Source organism: Astyanax mexicanus, chromosome 1 (assembly GCF_023375975.1).
Source record: "Astyanax mexicanus isolate ESR-SI-001 chromosome 1, AstMex3_surface, whole genome shotgun sequence".
Classification (NCBI taxonomy): domain Eukaryota; kingdom Metazoa; phylum Chordata; class Actinopteri; order Characiformes; family Acestrorhamphidae; genus Astyanax; species Astyanax mexicanus.
The window spans coordinates 80,097,595-80,115,321 of NC_064408.1; the positions used below are offsets into that span (position 1 = coordinate 80,097,595).

General features: G+C 36.2%; 1 protein-coding gene and 1 long non-coding RNA gene across 2 annotated transcripts; one reads left to right on the plus strand and one right to left on the minus strand.

Moving 5' to 3' along the window:
• Positions 1–4,138: 4,138 nt before the first annotated feature.
• Positions 4,139–12,034, plus strand: unc93a (unc-93 homolog A). Its single transcript, XM_007255359.4, has 8 exons — positions 4,139–4,354; positions 5,150–5,331; positions 6,373–6,602; positions 7,290–7,415; positions 7,642–7,859; positions 8,699–8,834; positions 10,299–10,430; positions 10,735–12,034. Exons 1-8 carry the CDS (start codon positions 4,265–4,267, stop codon positions 11,028–11,030), a joined length of 1,410 nt encoding a protein of 469 aa, XP_007255421.2. The 5' UTR covers positions 4,139–4,264; the 3' UTR covers positions 11,031–12,034.
• A 4,669-nt stretch (positions 12,035–16,703) lies between these two features.
• LOC111192732 (uncharacterized) lies at positions 16,704–17,665 on the minus strand. Its single transcript, XR_007440943.1, has 2 exons — positions 17,386–17,665; positions 16,704–16,801 (listed from the first exon to the last, which is right to left on the minus strand). It is a non-coding gene; the product is annotated as an uncharacterized LOC111192732 (long non-coding RNA).
• Positions 17,666–17,727: the final 62 nt, after the last annotated feature.

Consider the following 17,727-nt stretch of genomic DNA (forward strand, 5'->3'; position numbering starts at 1 on the left):
CATGAGTTATCACACGTCTGTTACACACCTTGTCACACTGTCTTCACAGACCAACCTAACTGCAGACAGTCTGACACTGTGCTGATAAAAAACTGCATGCATGTGCGGTTAAAAACCAGATCTGCTCTACATTTTTTCTATATGTGGGTCACAGACAGTAAGTACTCTCTTGTCATATCATATTAACATGATAATATTAGAGAGAGTTCTTATATTTCTATGTTTGAGTCATCTAACCCTATTTAATTCATTGCTGACTTGACTTGACAGGATTTAATCAGCAGGTTGATTTTATCAGTGAGCTTCAGCCTTCTTGTGCTTAGACAAATAGTCCAGTAGTGCAGTAATCCAGCATCACCAGAATATTCTTCTTTTCTAGATTATAATAAATATATCATCAACTATCAGATTAAAACATCTGCATAATCTGAACATCTGTCCCAAAAAACAATTGTATACAAATATCTACAGAGATTTATATCAATCCAACATTAATTGTTATCCCTATAAATAACCTTTGCACATTTGAATGTCTGTAAAGAAAATCTTATCAATATTTAGCAATACTCTTGTTGGCTGGCATAATCAGAGATATTATAGTAGCTCAGTAAATAAAAATGTAGGAATGTTAAAAACTAAATGTAATTTTTACAGTACTTGTATTTCTTAGTTTCTGTAATACATGATTCATTTGAAAATTCCTGCCTTTAAGAATAGTTTATTTATGTATTGTTAAAGGCCAGTTCCTTAATGACTTGTAACTTAAAAAAGTTACTTCACACATGGAGTAAAACACCTGATGGTAGATGCATTGCTGGTTTAACGTACGGGTACTTTGCATAACTCTGGTTCTCTGAAACATTTTTTTTGTGCCTGGGCATGAAAACACCAATGGGTGTGTATTAGGCAGTGCTAACTAACAGTCCAATCACATCCATGATTTTAGAGCCCCTGCTTCACCTAATAAACTGCAGCCATGCCCATCCATTCTACAGCATGCCCTTCCCCAAGTGAAATGCAAGGAGGGAAATATGATAAGATACCACTCTCATGTTTCAGAGAATCAAAGTTACACCAGTAACTACACCTTACCTTTCAACACCCAACCGGTGTCTCACTATAGGAAAGTGTGGGAAATAGCTCAAAATATTTCAAACTCAAGCACACATTCCCATTCATGTTGCAAGAAAAAGTGATTGGCCGCAACAATGAACAATGAGACACACCTACTGATTCTTTAATCGAACTCTGAAAGGAGCTGAGGAGGGATTTAACCCCTGAATGAGACAAAGATTGAGAATGAGAAGGACAGTCAAAATAATAATAAAAAAACTACCTTGTCTTATTTATAGGAGGAGAGTCCAAGGGGAACCAGACAAGGAGTCTCAAGATACGTAGCTCATTTTTTTTTTTTTACCTGTGAGCTGTGTGAATGTGCCAAATACGATTTTTTAAAATCAGATTTGAGTCACTTTCATATGTGATCCTAAATCGGATATGTATCTGATCCATGGACATGTGACATGAATGAACGTAACCAGTCAAATCAGAATTCATACGTCTTTTTGCTTACCAATGAGCTACATGCTTCTCTCTCGTATCCCGTTCTCTTAGTGCAGCTGTGCAGCTATAGCAGCAAAAACAGCAAAAGCAAACCACCTGACCTTTTTTCTCCTCCTTGACCAGAGCATGAACTTCAGATCAGCTGTTTATTCTCCACTCAAACAAAAGATGCTCCACATATGAGCTGCTAACGCATCCATTTCACCTTTATAAAGCTGAGTCGTCTTTCAAATGTGACGTTTTTTGTTGTTGGTGAAGAAGGCGATGTTTATACACGTATTAATGTGCGCATGTGAGGCGTTTCAGAGACAAACTTGTTCACATTTCACAGTACACACAGATACAGCTCACTTACATACTGTATGTGAATGTAAATCATCAAGACACCCAAATCTCATCTGAGCATAAAATCGTATTTGAGAAATGTGGCTTGTAATGTGAACGTAGCCTGTGTCTCTCTGCACTGGGGTTCAGCGAAGCATCATCACAGGGGTAATAAATAACTCAGCAAAAATCTCACAACATTTGGGATAGTTCCTCAGAGACGACAGATTGACAGAGCCTTCCTGTATAAATGGAAGTGATGTCACCGAATATTCCAACTGTTAAACTGGTGAGCCAAATCTCCTCCATGCCATTTAGAAAAGCTTGCGATGGTTTGCTTTATAATCTTTTAATCTGGCAGACTTCCCATCAAAAATATCATGCTCCACTCCTTGGCTGCCTGGGAAGTAGAACAGTTGAAGAGGAGGTTAGTTGCAGCTTAACTGCAAACCTCAATCATATCATTATCGCCAGGGGAGGAAGGCTTACTTAGTGTGCTAGCAGGCCATGGCATTTGAGCTGACAGGAAGATGGCATTGTTACCCTTGTCATCCTCTGGCTCCTCATTCAGAAGCCTAAAAGATGTTTAATGTCTCCTTTCCCACCTCTTCTTCACATTCTGCTGTGAGAAACTGCTGCTCTTCTGTCGAGAGGACGTTGGGGCTTTCATGGTGATGGAAACACTTAGAGGAAACAGCAATGCACCTTTGTCGCTCTAGGAAGGCTGCCGTCATAGTGAAAATGTGGCCACAACTACAGTTTATGGGCTGGCTTGAGCATGCTTAACACCAGATTCAGATCAATATAACGTTGTAACACATTAGCTAAAAGAAGCTATTAAAAAGAAGCCAACTCAGTTTTAGTTTTATCAGTCCACAGAGCCTTATTCTAAAATGAAGCTGGCTTGTTCAAATGTACTTTAGCATACCTCAAGTGCGCTGAATAGTTAAATGATGTACAGTGACACCATATTCAGATTAAGAAAATGTTGTGGTTCTCCTCTGCTTATCAGAGATTTTTTTTAGTCTGCCACTTCGGGCCTTAACTAGAACTGTGCCTGAGGTCTTCTCTTTGACAGCTGAAATCTCTGAGAGAGCTTTTTGAATCCTTTTCCTAAACTATGATGTTGAACAATCTTTGTTTTCAGGCCAATTGAGTGTTTTGTTTTGAGGCTCCCAGGATGCAACTTTTTAGAGAAGATGCAAAGAGGACAAAAACTTGCAGTTGGCTCCTAAACCCTTTCTCATAACTGGATTCACCTGTGTATGTAGGTCAAGGGTCACTGAGCTTACCAAACAAATTCTGTTCTCCAATAATTAGTGCTAAAGTTATTCAAATTTGGTTTATATAATTATTGCGCACTTTCAGTAAATCCTATAAACTTCATGTCACTTATTAAACATCACTGTGTTCATCTGCTATATAATATTTTTAACTGAAATTGCTTATCCAAACAACCAATGATTTATAAAGTAAAGTCAGGAAAATGATCAGGGATGCCCAAATTTTTCATACCACTGTATAAGGCCGAATTTAATTAACTTTCAATGGATAATTCATCAAGCACAAACAAGCTAATACTGTTTATAACTAAAGCTTGTTCAACCCAGAGACCCTCGACCGAATAACTGTCACATGAACACTACAGGTAGATCATTCTCCGTTAAAGCACTTGTGTGGTGTGTTATTGGCCCTTTGCTGTTTTGACCATTACATGTATTTCATCTGATAACAAGTGGTTTCATTGATTCTATTTAAATTCAGAATGAATAAAACAAAATAGTCATTCATTAACACAGATCTAAAAAGCTCCTAACCTCTGTTTTTGTTCTCTGGCCAACTAAATGGCAACTGTGTGTCATCTAACCTTTGCACTGTGAGCACGAGCCAGCTGTAATGAGACAGACCGAACAACACAGAGACTGACAAACCCTAATATTCTTCATTTGACTCCAGCTGAATAGAAAAGGCACTCAAACACATTACCATGCACGTGAGGTACAAACAATGCACTAATGCTGCAATCACAGCTATGATTCTCTTAGGTAATCACACTTTTTTATTGAACTCAGGTCTTTTTATTATGTAAGTTTCACTCATAGTTACAGAATTAAGCTTAACTCGTGCTATAAACAAATTATAAAAATACTTCCTGATCCCTAACTCAAGCAAAGTGCTGTTAAAGATGAGCTCCACTGATAAGATACAAACTTTTCTATTGACACTTTTATGGCCTCCATTTGAACTTTGACCTCCAGCGTGACTGAGGGATCTATAAGAAGCCTGTGAGGAGTATAACACCACAGGCACTCCCACTGCGCTTACAATAAGTGCAGCTTTCTTTCTTTCTGTGCTACAGGACTTTTAATCTGCAAACATGATCAGCCGAAATACCAAAAACGTTCTTGTGGTGTCTTTTGGATTTTTGTCCTTGTTCACCGCTTATGGAGGACTGCAGAGTCTACAGGTAATAACAACTCCATCCAGAAAATACAGAACAATGATAAATAAAAAATGTAGCTTAAGGTGCTGAAATGATTATTAATATATTCATTGTGTATGAATACATATGAAAAGTCTTAATGCAGTAATTACATTTGTAGTACAGGCTGAAGTACTGTAAGACCAAAAATAGCTTGTAAGTATTTAAGTACAAAATGTACTGTAATTATCCATTTAATAGACCATTATTAGGTAGATATTATATAGGTAATTATGTAAAAAGCAACGTCATTCTGAACTTATATATTTTATAACTTATATATATTTTGTAATCATTGTTATAAAATTTCACAGGCATTTTTTAAGAGGACCTAAATAACTGCAGACATGAGTTCATAGCTGCAGCCACAGAAAGTGTAATTTGGATGTTGAAAACACAGTAAATAGAACTGCATTATAGAAATTACATATTGTTATCGCTTACATGACTAAGAAGCCGATTACATAATGATTTATGGAATTTTTTTTTAAGGACTAATGCCAAAATAATGTCAGTTACTTCATAAAATATTGCAGGAAACCCAAATTTCTTGATCATATAAAGCACTTGTAATGACAGTGTATAGATTTAGAAGTATGAATTAGTTTAGTCTTTACATATTTTAGGGACATTTATTTTAATCTACAGCATCAATCTAATAACTAAGAACCAATAATTCAAATAAACTCTAACAATTAACAAACATTTGAAATAAAATGTTAATTTTGAATGTACGTGCATGGGTGCTGAAAACCTGTTGTTCTTTATGATGTGTCACAGAGCAGTCTAAATGCTGAAGCAGGAATGGGTGTGATATCGCTGAGTGTCATCTATGGAACCATTATTCTGTCTTCCATGTTTCTGCCGCCCATTATGATCAAAAATCTGGGCTGCAAATGGACCATCTTTATCTCAATGGCCTGTTACATCTCCTATTCTTTTGGCAATCTCTTCCCTGGATGGTGAGTGTGACCAAATCTGCTCATAAACGTGTATGATGTATCAAATCCATTGTACAGTTTATATTTTACACTAAAGTTGAACCATGAAGTAATTATTATGGGTAAAGCCCAATTATAAAACCCAAATATAACACTATTTTAATAAATAAATGACTATCAGTACTAGTTCACATTCCCCTCTTTCTAAGGCACATTGGATTATTGTTTGATTCTTACTAACTGGTTGCCATAATGAGGAATTAGTGGAGTTAGAGGACTAGTACAAGTAATTCAGTAAAATGACAATATACACTCATCAAACACTCTATACTGCTAAAAAGTCAAGTTCTTTGAGGAACATTTAAGGGGTTAGTCAATTTGAAGCTCTGGACCATTTAAGATGTGTTGAGGTTCCTCAAAGCACTTTAAGAATGCACAGGTACTGGGTACGGATTCCCTTTTCTCTCAAAACAGCTTTTTGTGAAATGGATTATGCAAGAATCTGGAAAAAGGATTCTGGTCCATGATGACAGATTTTTAGCAGCACTTTCATCTTCCATTCTACCACATTACTGGGTGTTGGATTAAGATCTGGTGACTGGTAAGATCACTGAGGAACAGATGAAAGTAGATGTTAGAAGAGGGTAAACTGTGGTCATGAAAGGATGCACATGGTCAGCAGCAACAATGTTGTGCCAATGAATAGATTACTGGCAGTGTATAATTGAATGTGTATTGGACTTCCTAGAGGCTTTTAAACTTAAATTCATAGCAGTTATAAAAATGATCAAACCAATCAATCCAGGAACAAACAATCATGCCAAAGTCACATAACATATTTTCCCTCATTCAGATTTCAGATGTGAACAGTACCTGCGATGCTGTCCCGTATATGCCTGATTTTGTGCATGATTGGCTCATTATATAATAGCATGGATTAGTGTACAGGTCTGCCTATTAAAGTATTTTTAGAGATAAAGTATGATAAAAGCACGTTTTTGCATTTGTAGGGGTAAAATTACTTTAAACCGTGTGTCTTTCTGTGTTTTATTATCATTACAGGCCGAGTCTGATTGCCACCTCAGCTATTCTGGGTTTAGGAGGATCTCCTCTTTGGTCTGCAAAATGCACCTACCTCACTATAAGTGGAAACAACCAAGCAGCAAAAGAAAACAAGAAAGGCCAGGACGTCATAAACCAGTACTTTGGCACCTTCTTCCTCATCTTCCAATCATCTGCTGTCTGGGGAAACCTTATGTCATCTCTTATATTTGGACAGGACTCTAACATAGGTAAGTGTAAAAAAAAACACATTCTGTGCTTGTTCTCTTTGACCAAGTGTGATAATTCAAGGAGTCGGTAGTTTAGTAGGTAAACCTACCTCACATCTACACATAATGGTCAGGTTATAAGAAACATCTGCCTCTAAAGTTCAGTTGTTTCTGCAGTTATTAGAAGCCCCTTAATAGCTCTTATAGCCATTAGTGGCCCATTTTTTTATGAGTGATGGCTGATCTATGGCACAGCAGCACATTGACATGATAGCAGTGTGTACATATCACTGGAGTGAGTGTTTGTGGAATAGTAGCATGTCACTTCTGGGTTAAGAACTGTATACTAACCTAGAATATCCAGCCAGCAGTGGTTCTGTGGTATAAACCTACAAAGCGTAAATAGTTGACAAAAAGGTGCCATTAAATGACCAATTCCTTTAAGAAAATAAACAAATATTAACCATTTCTCTTTTGGAAATTTGGCCGTTTTTTTTTTTACATACCGGTAAATAAAAAAATGCTTAATTTGTATTTATCAAATAACTCAAATAATAACTAAGAAAGGAAAAACAGTTGATTTACGATTATTCTTTGGAAAGGGTTAATAACTAACCTATTTTTGTTGGGGGCAAGGTGGAATGTTCACATTTAAAATAAACTTGTAACTCAGTCTAAAGATTATTTTTGTGTTTCTCTTTCTCCAAGCTGACATTCCTGAGGAGAATCTTCAGTACTGTGGTGCAGCTCTCTGTAATGAAAACTTCACAACCACAGGAAACTTCACCCAGCCAGAGCAAAACCTGCGCAACATACTGATGGGCTGCTATATTGGTAAATAGCCTCAACTTCCACCTTACTGGTCTTCATAGTTATTTTATTTATTTCTCATTTATTTTGTACAAATTAATGTAGGTTAGTTTTAAAAGAACACATTAGGATATGTTTGTTATTATAGTTCATATATAAAAACATTTTAAAAATCTATAAATTCTGTATGCAAGGTAAAGGCACTGCATGGCATAAAATAAAAGTGACTAAATTGAGCTCATGTCTGTAGGTGTGGGGGTTTTGGCCATGGTCCTTGTTGCATTATTCCTGGATAACATTGATGGAGAGACAGCTCGGGAATTTCGAAGGAGCAGAGGAAATAAGTCTTTCTGCAGCACCTTTCTGGCCACGTTTAGTCTTTTGAGAGATAAAAGGCTGTTAATGCTTATTCCTTTAACCATGTACAGTGGATTTGAACAAAGCTTCCTTGCTGGGGAATACACTAAGGTAAGCAAATCTGAAAATGTATTAAGCATGTAATATTATATTACATATAGGCAATTTGTTTTTACATTTTTTAATGTCAAACATCATTTCAATGTCAACACGAACATTAGCTCCACTGCTCAATGCTGGGGGATTTAAACCCCATTTACCCAACATGGTGCTGAGTAAGTCATGTTTTTCTGCTTTGGAGAGTTGTATTCTATCATCCTAACCACATTTTGTGAGTGTGAGAAGGATGAACTTCAAAAAAAAAATTGTTGTAGACAAAAATGCCTTTCATGACAGAATTTCTTGTTTGGCAGTGACACAATGCATGACCTCAGAGCCATTTTGCTGTATGCATAGTTTGTCTACGTACACTTTAACTGAACTTTACAACCTTTAAATTAAAAGTTTTGTAAACAATGGGGAGGATATAGTGAGAATTAGTTAATGTAAATAAAAAAATATTTTATGGTCTCTGCTTTCTGGTATGCTTTCTGGCAGTTTAAAAGAATGTATGGGCGCCAAGTGGTCCAGCAAGCTATAGTGCTGCCAATATGATCGGGAAAGTGATTAAATTAACATTCCTATGTTCTAGTTGAATAAAATCATGAGTTAAAGCAATAGCTTGGTTTAGTAAGCAATGCAAACAGTATACAAAATTCTCAAGTTAATGCCAACTGACAACTCATCAGAGTGCTGCTAAAGGTCAGCTTGTTTTAAATCAATGTCTTTATAATATGTGAGTCATTATTATATGATACAGTGACATCATTAACAATAAGACATTAGTAATCAATGTAATTGAAAAATGTATTGGAACTGATGGAAGTTCATATTACTGTTTTACTGTACAGAATTACGTCACCTGTGCACTGGGAATCCATTATGTCGGTTTTTCGATGATCTGCTTCGGAGCTGTAAATTCACTGAGCTCCTATCTGTTTGGGAGGCTGGCTCAGTACACTGGAAGAATTGCCCTCTTTTGCCTGGGTAAGACCATCTCTGATTAGACATCATAGCTATTGAGAGAACCTTTAAATGATTTTCCTAGATGGAAAGCTGTATATGCTATAATCTACTGTACCAATTTTACTTCAGTTTATTATTGTAAAATACAAACGTGTCTACACAATATAAATAAACATAAGTTGCTTTTCAGAAAAAGTAAAAATAATAATAAAAAACAACTAATATTTATTATAGTAAAATACAAAATAAAGCTCTGGTAGTAGGTGGGGATAACTTCATTCAACTATCATTAATTTTATAATATTAATGGAACTTAAATAAGTTGTATTACAGCCCAAACACTGAAGCCGCTTTACCGCTGCAGGTTTGTCGAGTGGTTCTGAGCTCAGAGAGGAGTTCAGTTCAGGTGTTTACTAACCGAACCGGGGTTAATCTCTCCGTACCCGGGGACACAGCGCCGCTCAGCGGGAGGGAGTAGCGGGATCTGCCTGAAGGCTCGCGGCCGGGCCGAGTCCTTAGCGCCGCTGTAGACCTATTCACTGCTAGCATTGTTAAGCTAACAGGTCAGAACCAGCCAGAAACAGAGCGGCGGCACGGCGTTTAAAACCTCCTGGCCCTGAAGTGGAAAAGCTTTAAGGCTGCAGCTCGCCTGTGAGTTTTAGTTCTGGACCGGTCCGAGAGTCCCGCACTGTGACGCTTCGCCATTTCCCACAAACCATAAATCGCGGGTTGTGCTGCTGTGAGCGAGTGGATTTTCATTAGTGGGCGGGGCTTATTTACAGCAGCCAATAACCGACTAGTTCCCACCCACCCGTAAAAAGAGGGTCTAAACTGATCCAAAAGCGCAGAGAGAGAGAGAAGCGCAAATGAGCAAAAATTATTGAAAGCGCAAACAGAGAGAAGCGCAACTGAGCAAAAAAAAAAAAAAATACTTAAAGCCCAAACAGATTTCTTCTGAATCAAAAACACAAAACGGAATATTAAACTCTCCATTCAATAATAAATACTCCGTTTACAGACATGATTGATTTTTTTTTATCAATAATAGTCATTTTGTTTTCAAATTTAAATTTTGTGGTTATGGATTATACTTTGGGTTCTCAAAACTGACGCCATATGTTTCATTCTAATGAAAAATCTATGTAAATTGGCTGGTAAACCAACATGTGAGCATTTTTACCTCGACTGACATCACATGTGCCATTAACTACTTATGCATTAAAGTAAAGAGTAAACTTAAAATTAAAAACCTAATCATTTGTAACTTTATATAACACCTCTAGCACATCACGTGAGGCAATCAACATTTTACACAGCTTAATTAATTGGCTCTGTGCCTAAAACTGAAAACAATAAAAACGTGTACTGGCTGGAACTCAAAAAAGACTGGACTAAAAACGTGTGACCCACATGGCAGATCAGGGTTAAAGCAAAATAAAAAGTTAAATTGTAAGCAATCCCACCATCTCACCTCTCTCCTCACAGCGGCTGTGGTAAACCTGAGCTGTGCTATTGCTCTGCTCTTATGGAGTCCTCATCCAGATCAGCTGCCTGTCTTCTTTGTGTTCCCTGCCCTCTGGGGCGTGGGTGATGCTGTATGGCAGACTCAAACCAACGGTAAGTCTATGCATCACCAACTAATATTGTTCTTTAGATAAGATTAGATTAGCTTCCAGTTTATTGATCCTAGAAGGAAACTCACTTTACGAGAAACCTTACGACATAAAGTTAAAGAGTCATTGGCCAATAAATTCTTGAGTGGCTTGATTAAGGTATATCGCTGACCAGCAGCTAAGAGACATAATAAAGGCCATGTGGCACTGTATGAGGTACAAATACAAATGAGGTAAGAATTTGTCAGGGTCTGTTTGCCTATTAAGGGTCAGCTTCACCACTCTTCACTTTGTATTTCTCCATGCAGCACTCTATGGAACTCTCTTCCCAAACCACAAGGAGGCAGCATTTGCCAACTATCGCATGTGGGAGTCCCTGGGTTTTGTGATTGCTTTTGCATACAGCACCTACATCTGTCTGTCCACCAAAATCTACATTCTTATATCAGTTCTGGCACTGACCATGGTAACTTACCTCTGGGTCGAGTACAACGAGTACAGGAATCCGACTCCACAAGTGAATTTAACTGACGACAAACTAGAGAAGGACTACAAAAGGATCACTGATTCTGGGACAATGGTTATTGCACAGACTAATTTGTAGGACAGAAACATAAACAGAAAACTAAATGATTTTTTACTAACATGAGAATTTTAGATTAAAACTCAGGATGACAGCTCTTAATAAAAAACAGCTGATTGGTTTAGCTGGTTTACCAAAATAATATACTTTGCTAATCTTGCCAAAAAGCATGACCAATCTAAAACCAGCCACCATTAAAAGATGGTCATAGCTGGATTTTGTAGTATTATCATTTTTTTCACATTATTTTGAAACTATTTTAAAGGAAATGTGATGTTATTTTTGTAGCCATGTCCATAATTTATCTGTTTTGTAAATAAATATTTGTGTAATTCAGTGCATTATGTATTTGTACAGCTGCTTGTAAATGACATATTACATGTTTGTGCTTTGATTAAAATGTGTTTGTGTTAAATAAAATCAAGAAACTATTAATAATAAAAATGTGGAACCTGATGGTTCTGTGTATGCACATGAAATGTATTTACTACATTTTTAAATGTCCTAAAATACAGGTTATGTGTGTGAAAAAGACTTGTAACCTGTCCTAAGTGTGCTGACAGTGAAATGAATGGTTACATGAGATTCTTGAGTTCTTTCAGATTTATTTTTGAATTAATCGAAAAATAAGCCTGAGATCCCCCTTTTCTATTTTCTATTTCCTGCTCTTTGTCTCACAGAGCAGGAAGGCGATTTGTTCTTGTACATATATTTTTGTGTACATTTTTGTTAGATTTAACGTGATAACACCATCTTCTCATTATGATAATCTTAGTTTCATTCATAGAAAAGTTAGTGCAAGAGTCTGGAAGAAAGGACCTGTGTCCATGTTGATTGAGGAGAAACAGACATGTTTTTGCAACACTGGGTTGCAACAGTGGTGTATGGTTACCAGTGATGGCAAGCATAAGCCACTGTTATAGACTCTGAGCACCAAGATGTGAAAAATATTAGTTATACATCTATATTGTGTACTAAATTGTCTTATTTAACTAATATTAAATCATTAATATTTGGCCATCTAACTTTGATTATTTTATTTACATTTAAGTACTTATCACTGGAAGCTACGGAACCTCTGATAGGTAAGTCAAGTCCTACACAAACATTTTTTATAACACACCAAAAACAGTTGTATGTTGTGTGTTCTATAATCACTTATTATTTTTGTACTACTGAGGTTTTGACCAGCAAGGAGCGGCAATTTATTTTTCCATACCCTTCCAGGCGCCTAGTTAAAAAAAGGCAAAAGGAGCTAAATGCTAGTGAAGGACTTTCAGGCACCTAATGAAAAAAGTGTTCAAACCATATTTGAACACTAGGGTTCAGCCTAACCCAACAGTGTTGGGCCTGAAAAAATAATAACACCAGCGCAGTTATCCAGCAACAATTAGGTAATATAGCTAGTTAGTTAATTAGGTTAGTGTTAATCAAATTAATGGTATTCTAAATAAAAACTGGAGCTAGCTAACTACAATACAAAAATAAAAAAAATCTATATAATATAAAAATATGTAATAAAAAATCCTTCTCTATTTAAATCTGTATTGTTTAATTAAAGGTGTTTTTTCTTGCCTGTTACATGACCTTTAGTAGAAGCTTGGTTTGGTCTCTCTGGATTCTTTTTGTATTATGAAAATAGCATATGTTATAAAATGTTACCCTAATTACATCTTCCTGCTTTATATCTCTTTACATCTTTATACTATTCTAATTAATCATGAATAAAAAAATAAATATTTTTGCATCAGCGCTGCAAAGGACAGTTTTTTTAAATCATGTATTCTATATTATATTATACATATACAGAGAATACATGTCCAAAACATCTCCTATATTTTTATTTCCCTACCCATGTCAATGTTTAAATGAATAATTAAAGGGCTACATTTTAAAATCAACAGATTTTAAAATCAAACAGAATATTATTAATCATTAACTTTTTCATTCTACTTTAAACAAAAACAGATATTTTCAAGTAACTTTTATTCTGCACTAAATTAATTACGGACCTGGCCACTGTCTTATGAAACACAACACTGAGACCTGTAATGTAATATATTTATTAACAGACTTGAAAAACTTGATTTAGCTACAGTCGCCATGGTGAAGAGAGGGCAAGGCAGACAACAGGCATCAACCTTTTTTTCCCAGGTCAAGCCTTCATCACTTTTTTTCCCACCAGTCCCTTAAAGAAAGGCCAGTCTGTTATCCTGCTTATTGTGAAGAACTGCCAATCTATTGAAAATGAAAACACAAGAAATGCTAAATTGATGTCTGGCTGTGGGGCAAATATGACCCACAAACAGCTTTTAATCAGCCCTCTATTATATAACTATTAAAAATACATTATTAGTGGCCCACTGGCACATTTTATAGATTAACCCTTTCACAAGATTTTCTTACACCAGACGGTTGCAGTAGAACATAAATGTATATAGTATGTTGTTTAAGAGCCGTTCATTCAAATGTCTGCAAATTAATTTACAGAACAGAATGTAGTGATGGTTACGGCAAATAAGTGCAAAATTGTCAGTGAGAACCACTGTATTCCAGAAAGATAGGAGTGTACTTTTGAAAACATGACAAATCAAACAGTATATTATTTTTAGAATACTGTTATGCTGTTAAATTCCATAGGTATCTGTGCTTCCTACAGGTACTTATATTTTTGATAGTGCTAAAAATATCTGTGTATACACTAAACAAAAATATAAACGCATCACTTTTGGTTTCCCATTTGTCATGAATTTTTTTTTATGGACACAAAAGGATTTTTTCTCTCATTTTGTTCACAATTGGGTCTAAATCTGTGTTAGTGAGCACTTCTCCTTTGCTGGGGATAAACCATCCACCAGTCACAGGTGTGGCATATCAAGCTGCTGATTAGACAGTGATTATTACACAGGTGTATCTTGGGCTGGCCACAGTAAAAGGCAACTCTAGAATGTGCAGGTTTACAGTGTGAGAATCTGGGAGTTAAGAAAACCAGTCAGTATTTGGTGTATTATGGAGTCAAAGTGGAGATACTCAAAGTGAAATATTACTGTAGTAAAAGTTTTACCTTTAGACTTCCACCTAAGCACAACAGCATTTGCCTTCAAATGTACTTAAAATATGACATACACAACTTTACAGTGCTTACAAAAAAAAATTAACAGCAACCAAATTTATTTCATTTATATTGCCCCACACTGTTAAATATGTATGTGTATGTGTAAATATGAAGTTTCAGTTCAAGGAAAAAAATCAGTCCTGAGAATTCAGTGGTGGTGGTCTCCTCACTGGTAAGATCATAGTCTTCTTAACCACTACATCTTTGAAATATGAGGACAGATTAATCATTCAAAACAAGAAAACACCACCAGAATCGTTTTAGGTTTGGATGGGTTAACATTAGGCAAATCACAGAGAATATCCAAAAGGTTGTAGACTCTATTCAGAAAATCTTGAGTTTACAAGATTACTAACTGATGTAGAAAAGAAACATTTCATTAATTTTGAGTAAATAAAAGTGATTATTCAATAATAAACTAGGCTAGTAAACTGAATCACTGTTTACAGAATCCCTGTTAAATGTTCTCCTGCTTTTTTTCCCCAAGGCCCGAGTTAGTTTGGTGTTAATTGTAAGGTTTTGGAGTAGCACACGGACACACAGTATCTGCTCTCTTAAAAAAAAGTTATTATTTAGTGCAACTTTTATTCAGTTCTATCTTGTAAGCTAAGCATTGAACCACTTACTTGCAGCAGCCTTGGTACACTCACAAACAGAACCAGCTGTACCAATTAGCCCTGTTATAGGGGAGATTCCCGCCTTAAGGAGTGGGACCTACCATTAATGAAGTTGGGGCAAGGGACACTATAGTATAATCTAATGTTTGTTCATTTTATTTGATAAGAACATTTATTTGTTTATGCTTCAATATATGTACAACCTGGGGTTACAGCCTTCGTGTTCATTTATTAAATTTTTCCATTTGAAGTGTATTTAAATGTTGATATGATAATATAGTTAATTAAAGCTACTCCAGTTGGATTGGCCTGAAGGGAGGGGCTAAGACTTTCTAAAGAGAAGGCACAGGAAGCACAAGATGAGGGGATAATTTGCTCTCTTGCAGAAGCAATGAAGCAATGAAGCAATGAAGCATCTGCTGCTTCTTCTGGTAAAAACTAGTGTATCTTTTTAAGTGTTAGTTAATTTTATTTTTTTCATTTATTACCCCTCTAGTGCTCCAATATTACAAAAAATGTGTATTGATGATAAAATTTGTATACATTTGTACGTGCAGAAAATAAAAAGATTTGTGTGATGTATTTTTTATTTTACCATTAAGACTTACTAAAATTATTGCCTCATTACTCCACAGGGTGGCGCTAATCAAAGTAAAGCTGCGGTGAAGATTATTGGTTGTTTAATTCTGTGAAACTCATTCCATAACTAATGACCGTGCGGGGAAGCGCTGCTCCTGAAAAGTAAAAGCTCACTTTCTCTGATCTGCCTTTTAAAGCTTTAACACAGACTACACTGCTCAACATCATCATACTGATAGAGTTTTCACCTCTTTAATTACTTTAATGATCCTCTGTGAAGAAGAATAATAATAAGAACCATAATAATTCAAAATGCAATCCAACCAGCGTTCGCTGTGTTGCGCCGAAAAGAGTCCCCTGCCAATCTCTGCAGCTGCGCTGTAGCATTATCTTAAAGCTAGCATTTTTCTCATTACGACTCTCAACCGATCTCGAAATTCTGAGGATCCAGTAATGTTTAGGAGTAAAATGTACACAGAGTAAAACTTACAGGGTTGTGAACATATTTAAAACAGAATGTGACAGAGGACAGTCTAATTCCAAACTCAGATTACACAACATTTTTGTCCCTCAAGATGTTCACTATGTCAGATTTAGAAGTTCTTTTGGGCTTTTGTGTTGTACTCGGGAACAGGCAACACTATGGCTGCGTCCGAAATCGCGTACTTAAGCAGTACGTACTGGATTGGGGTGAGTACGCACTGCTTGTCGAGCAAAGCAGTACGCTTTTTCAGTACGCCAGACCGCAGTACGCACGCAGCCTCGGACGCACTACATCCACCATCTTACCTCTGACGCCCTTTCACCTCTCACCCCTCCTAACCAGCGGCACACTTTACAGAGCTTTACCCTAATTAATTTAATTAAAATCCCCTCATTAATCAGCTCTTATTAATAAATAAACCCCCAAACTGTCCTATTTAATAAACACTGACTGTAAATAAAACTTAAAATGAATATTTCCTCAAATATGAAATATTTAATAATAAATATGAACAGACTGTTTAATATTCATGAAGTATATTAATAATACTTGCTTATGCAACAAAACAATTATCAAAAAGTTTCAAAGATAAATACCAAAATGTTAATTAATTCCTGCCTTTCCATTTCACCTCAGAATTTCCTTTTCTAGCATAAATATTTAAACACATGATCCTTATTGTTATACATTATCTTTTACTGACTGCATTAAACATAAAGGCAACATATATGCATTACTGATGTAAATAAAATATGCTAGAACCAGTCAGTTTCTGGAAAACTGGGGATCATATTTGGCAATAAAATGTAAATAAAAAAAATATTTGTTATTTTATTTAATATAATTTTTCCCTCACTTGCATATTTACACAAATACATTTCTCACAAAATACAAGAATGACAAGTCTTTAAAGTAGCTTTATTTATTTTTTTTATTCATTGTTCATTTTTCTCCCTCTCTTCATCTTCATCCTCTCGAGTAGGAAGGATAGTTGAATCTGAAACACACACAGATTAAAACAGTTTAGCTTGGTCATTAAACAAATATAATATAAATTCTGAACAACATAAAAGTCTTACCATCCTGGCTGGTTAGCTAGCTATTTAATAAAACTAAATAAAATGGTCAGATTTTGGTTATAATTTATTAATGTGATTTTTGCCAACCAGTCTGTCTGTCTGTTGAAAAGCCTCTCTGATATCAGCAGCCTTTTTTCTCAGATGAGTTTATACAGACTGATCAGTATTAAGTTAAAACTGCCCCAGCTCCTCAGCACTGCAGCAGTATACAGGGCTGTAGTGAGTTAGTAAACGCTGGTGCTGTAGAACAGAAGATTAATAAAGAGTTGTGATAAGTTTAATAACTCTGGCTAAGCTAACTGATCTCAGTAGCACAGGGCTAACGCTGCTCAGTAAAGCAGTTCAGATACGAAAATAAAGATATTCTGTCTGCAACAGCATTAATAACAAACCCACACCCCTATAACTCGCTACTTTAACTTAAACTAACCCTCATAAATCTTTCATTTACAGCCTGATATCACAAACAACCAAAACAGTTTATATATCTGAATCTCCTCACCTCATAAACTTCTCTCTCTCTCCACTCCTCTCCTCCACCGCTCCGCCGCTCACTGACGGGTCACTCAGCTCAGCGCGGCTCCCGGTGGATTGTGGGAAATATTAGCGGGTGAAGTGTGCTGGGCTTGTATACTTAAAAATGTCTCCCGGTGCAGTACGTCATCCGGGAACTTTTCGCGTACTCAAACTCGCCTACTGCGCATTCGGACACACTACCCGATCTCGCATACTGCTTTTGCATACTGTTTAGTATGGAAGTACGCGATTTCGGACGCAGCCTATGCTTTAGTCACCGACCATTCATCGTCCGCGTCCTTCCGTGAGTTCATAGGTCATCGCGGGG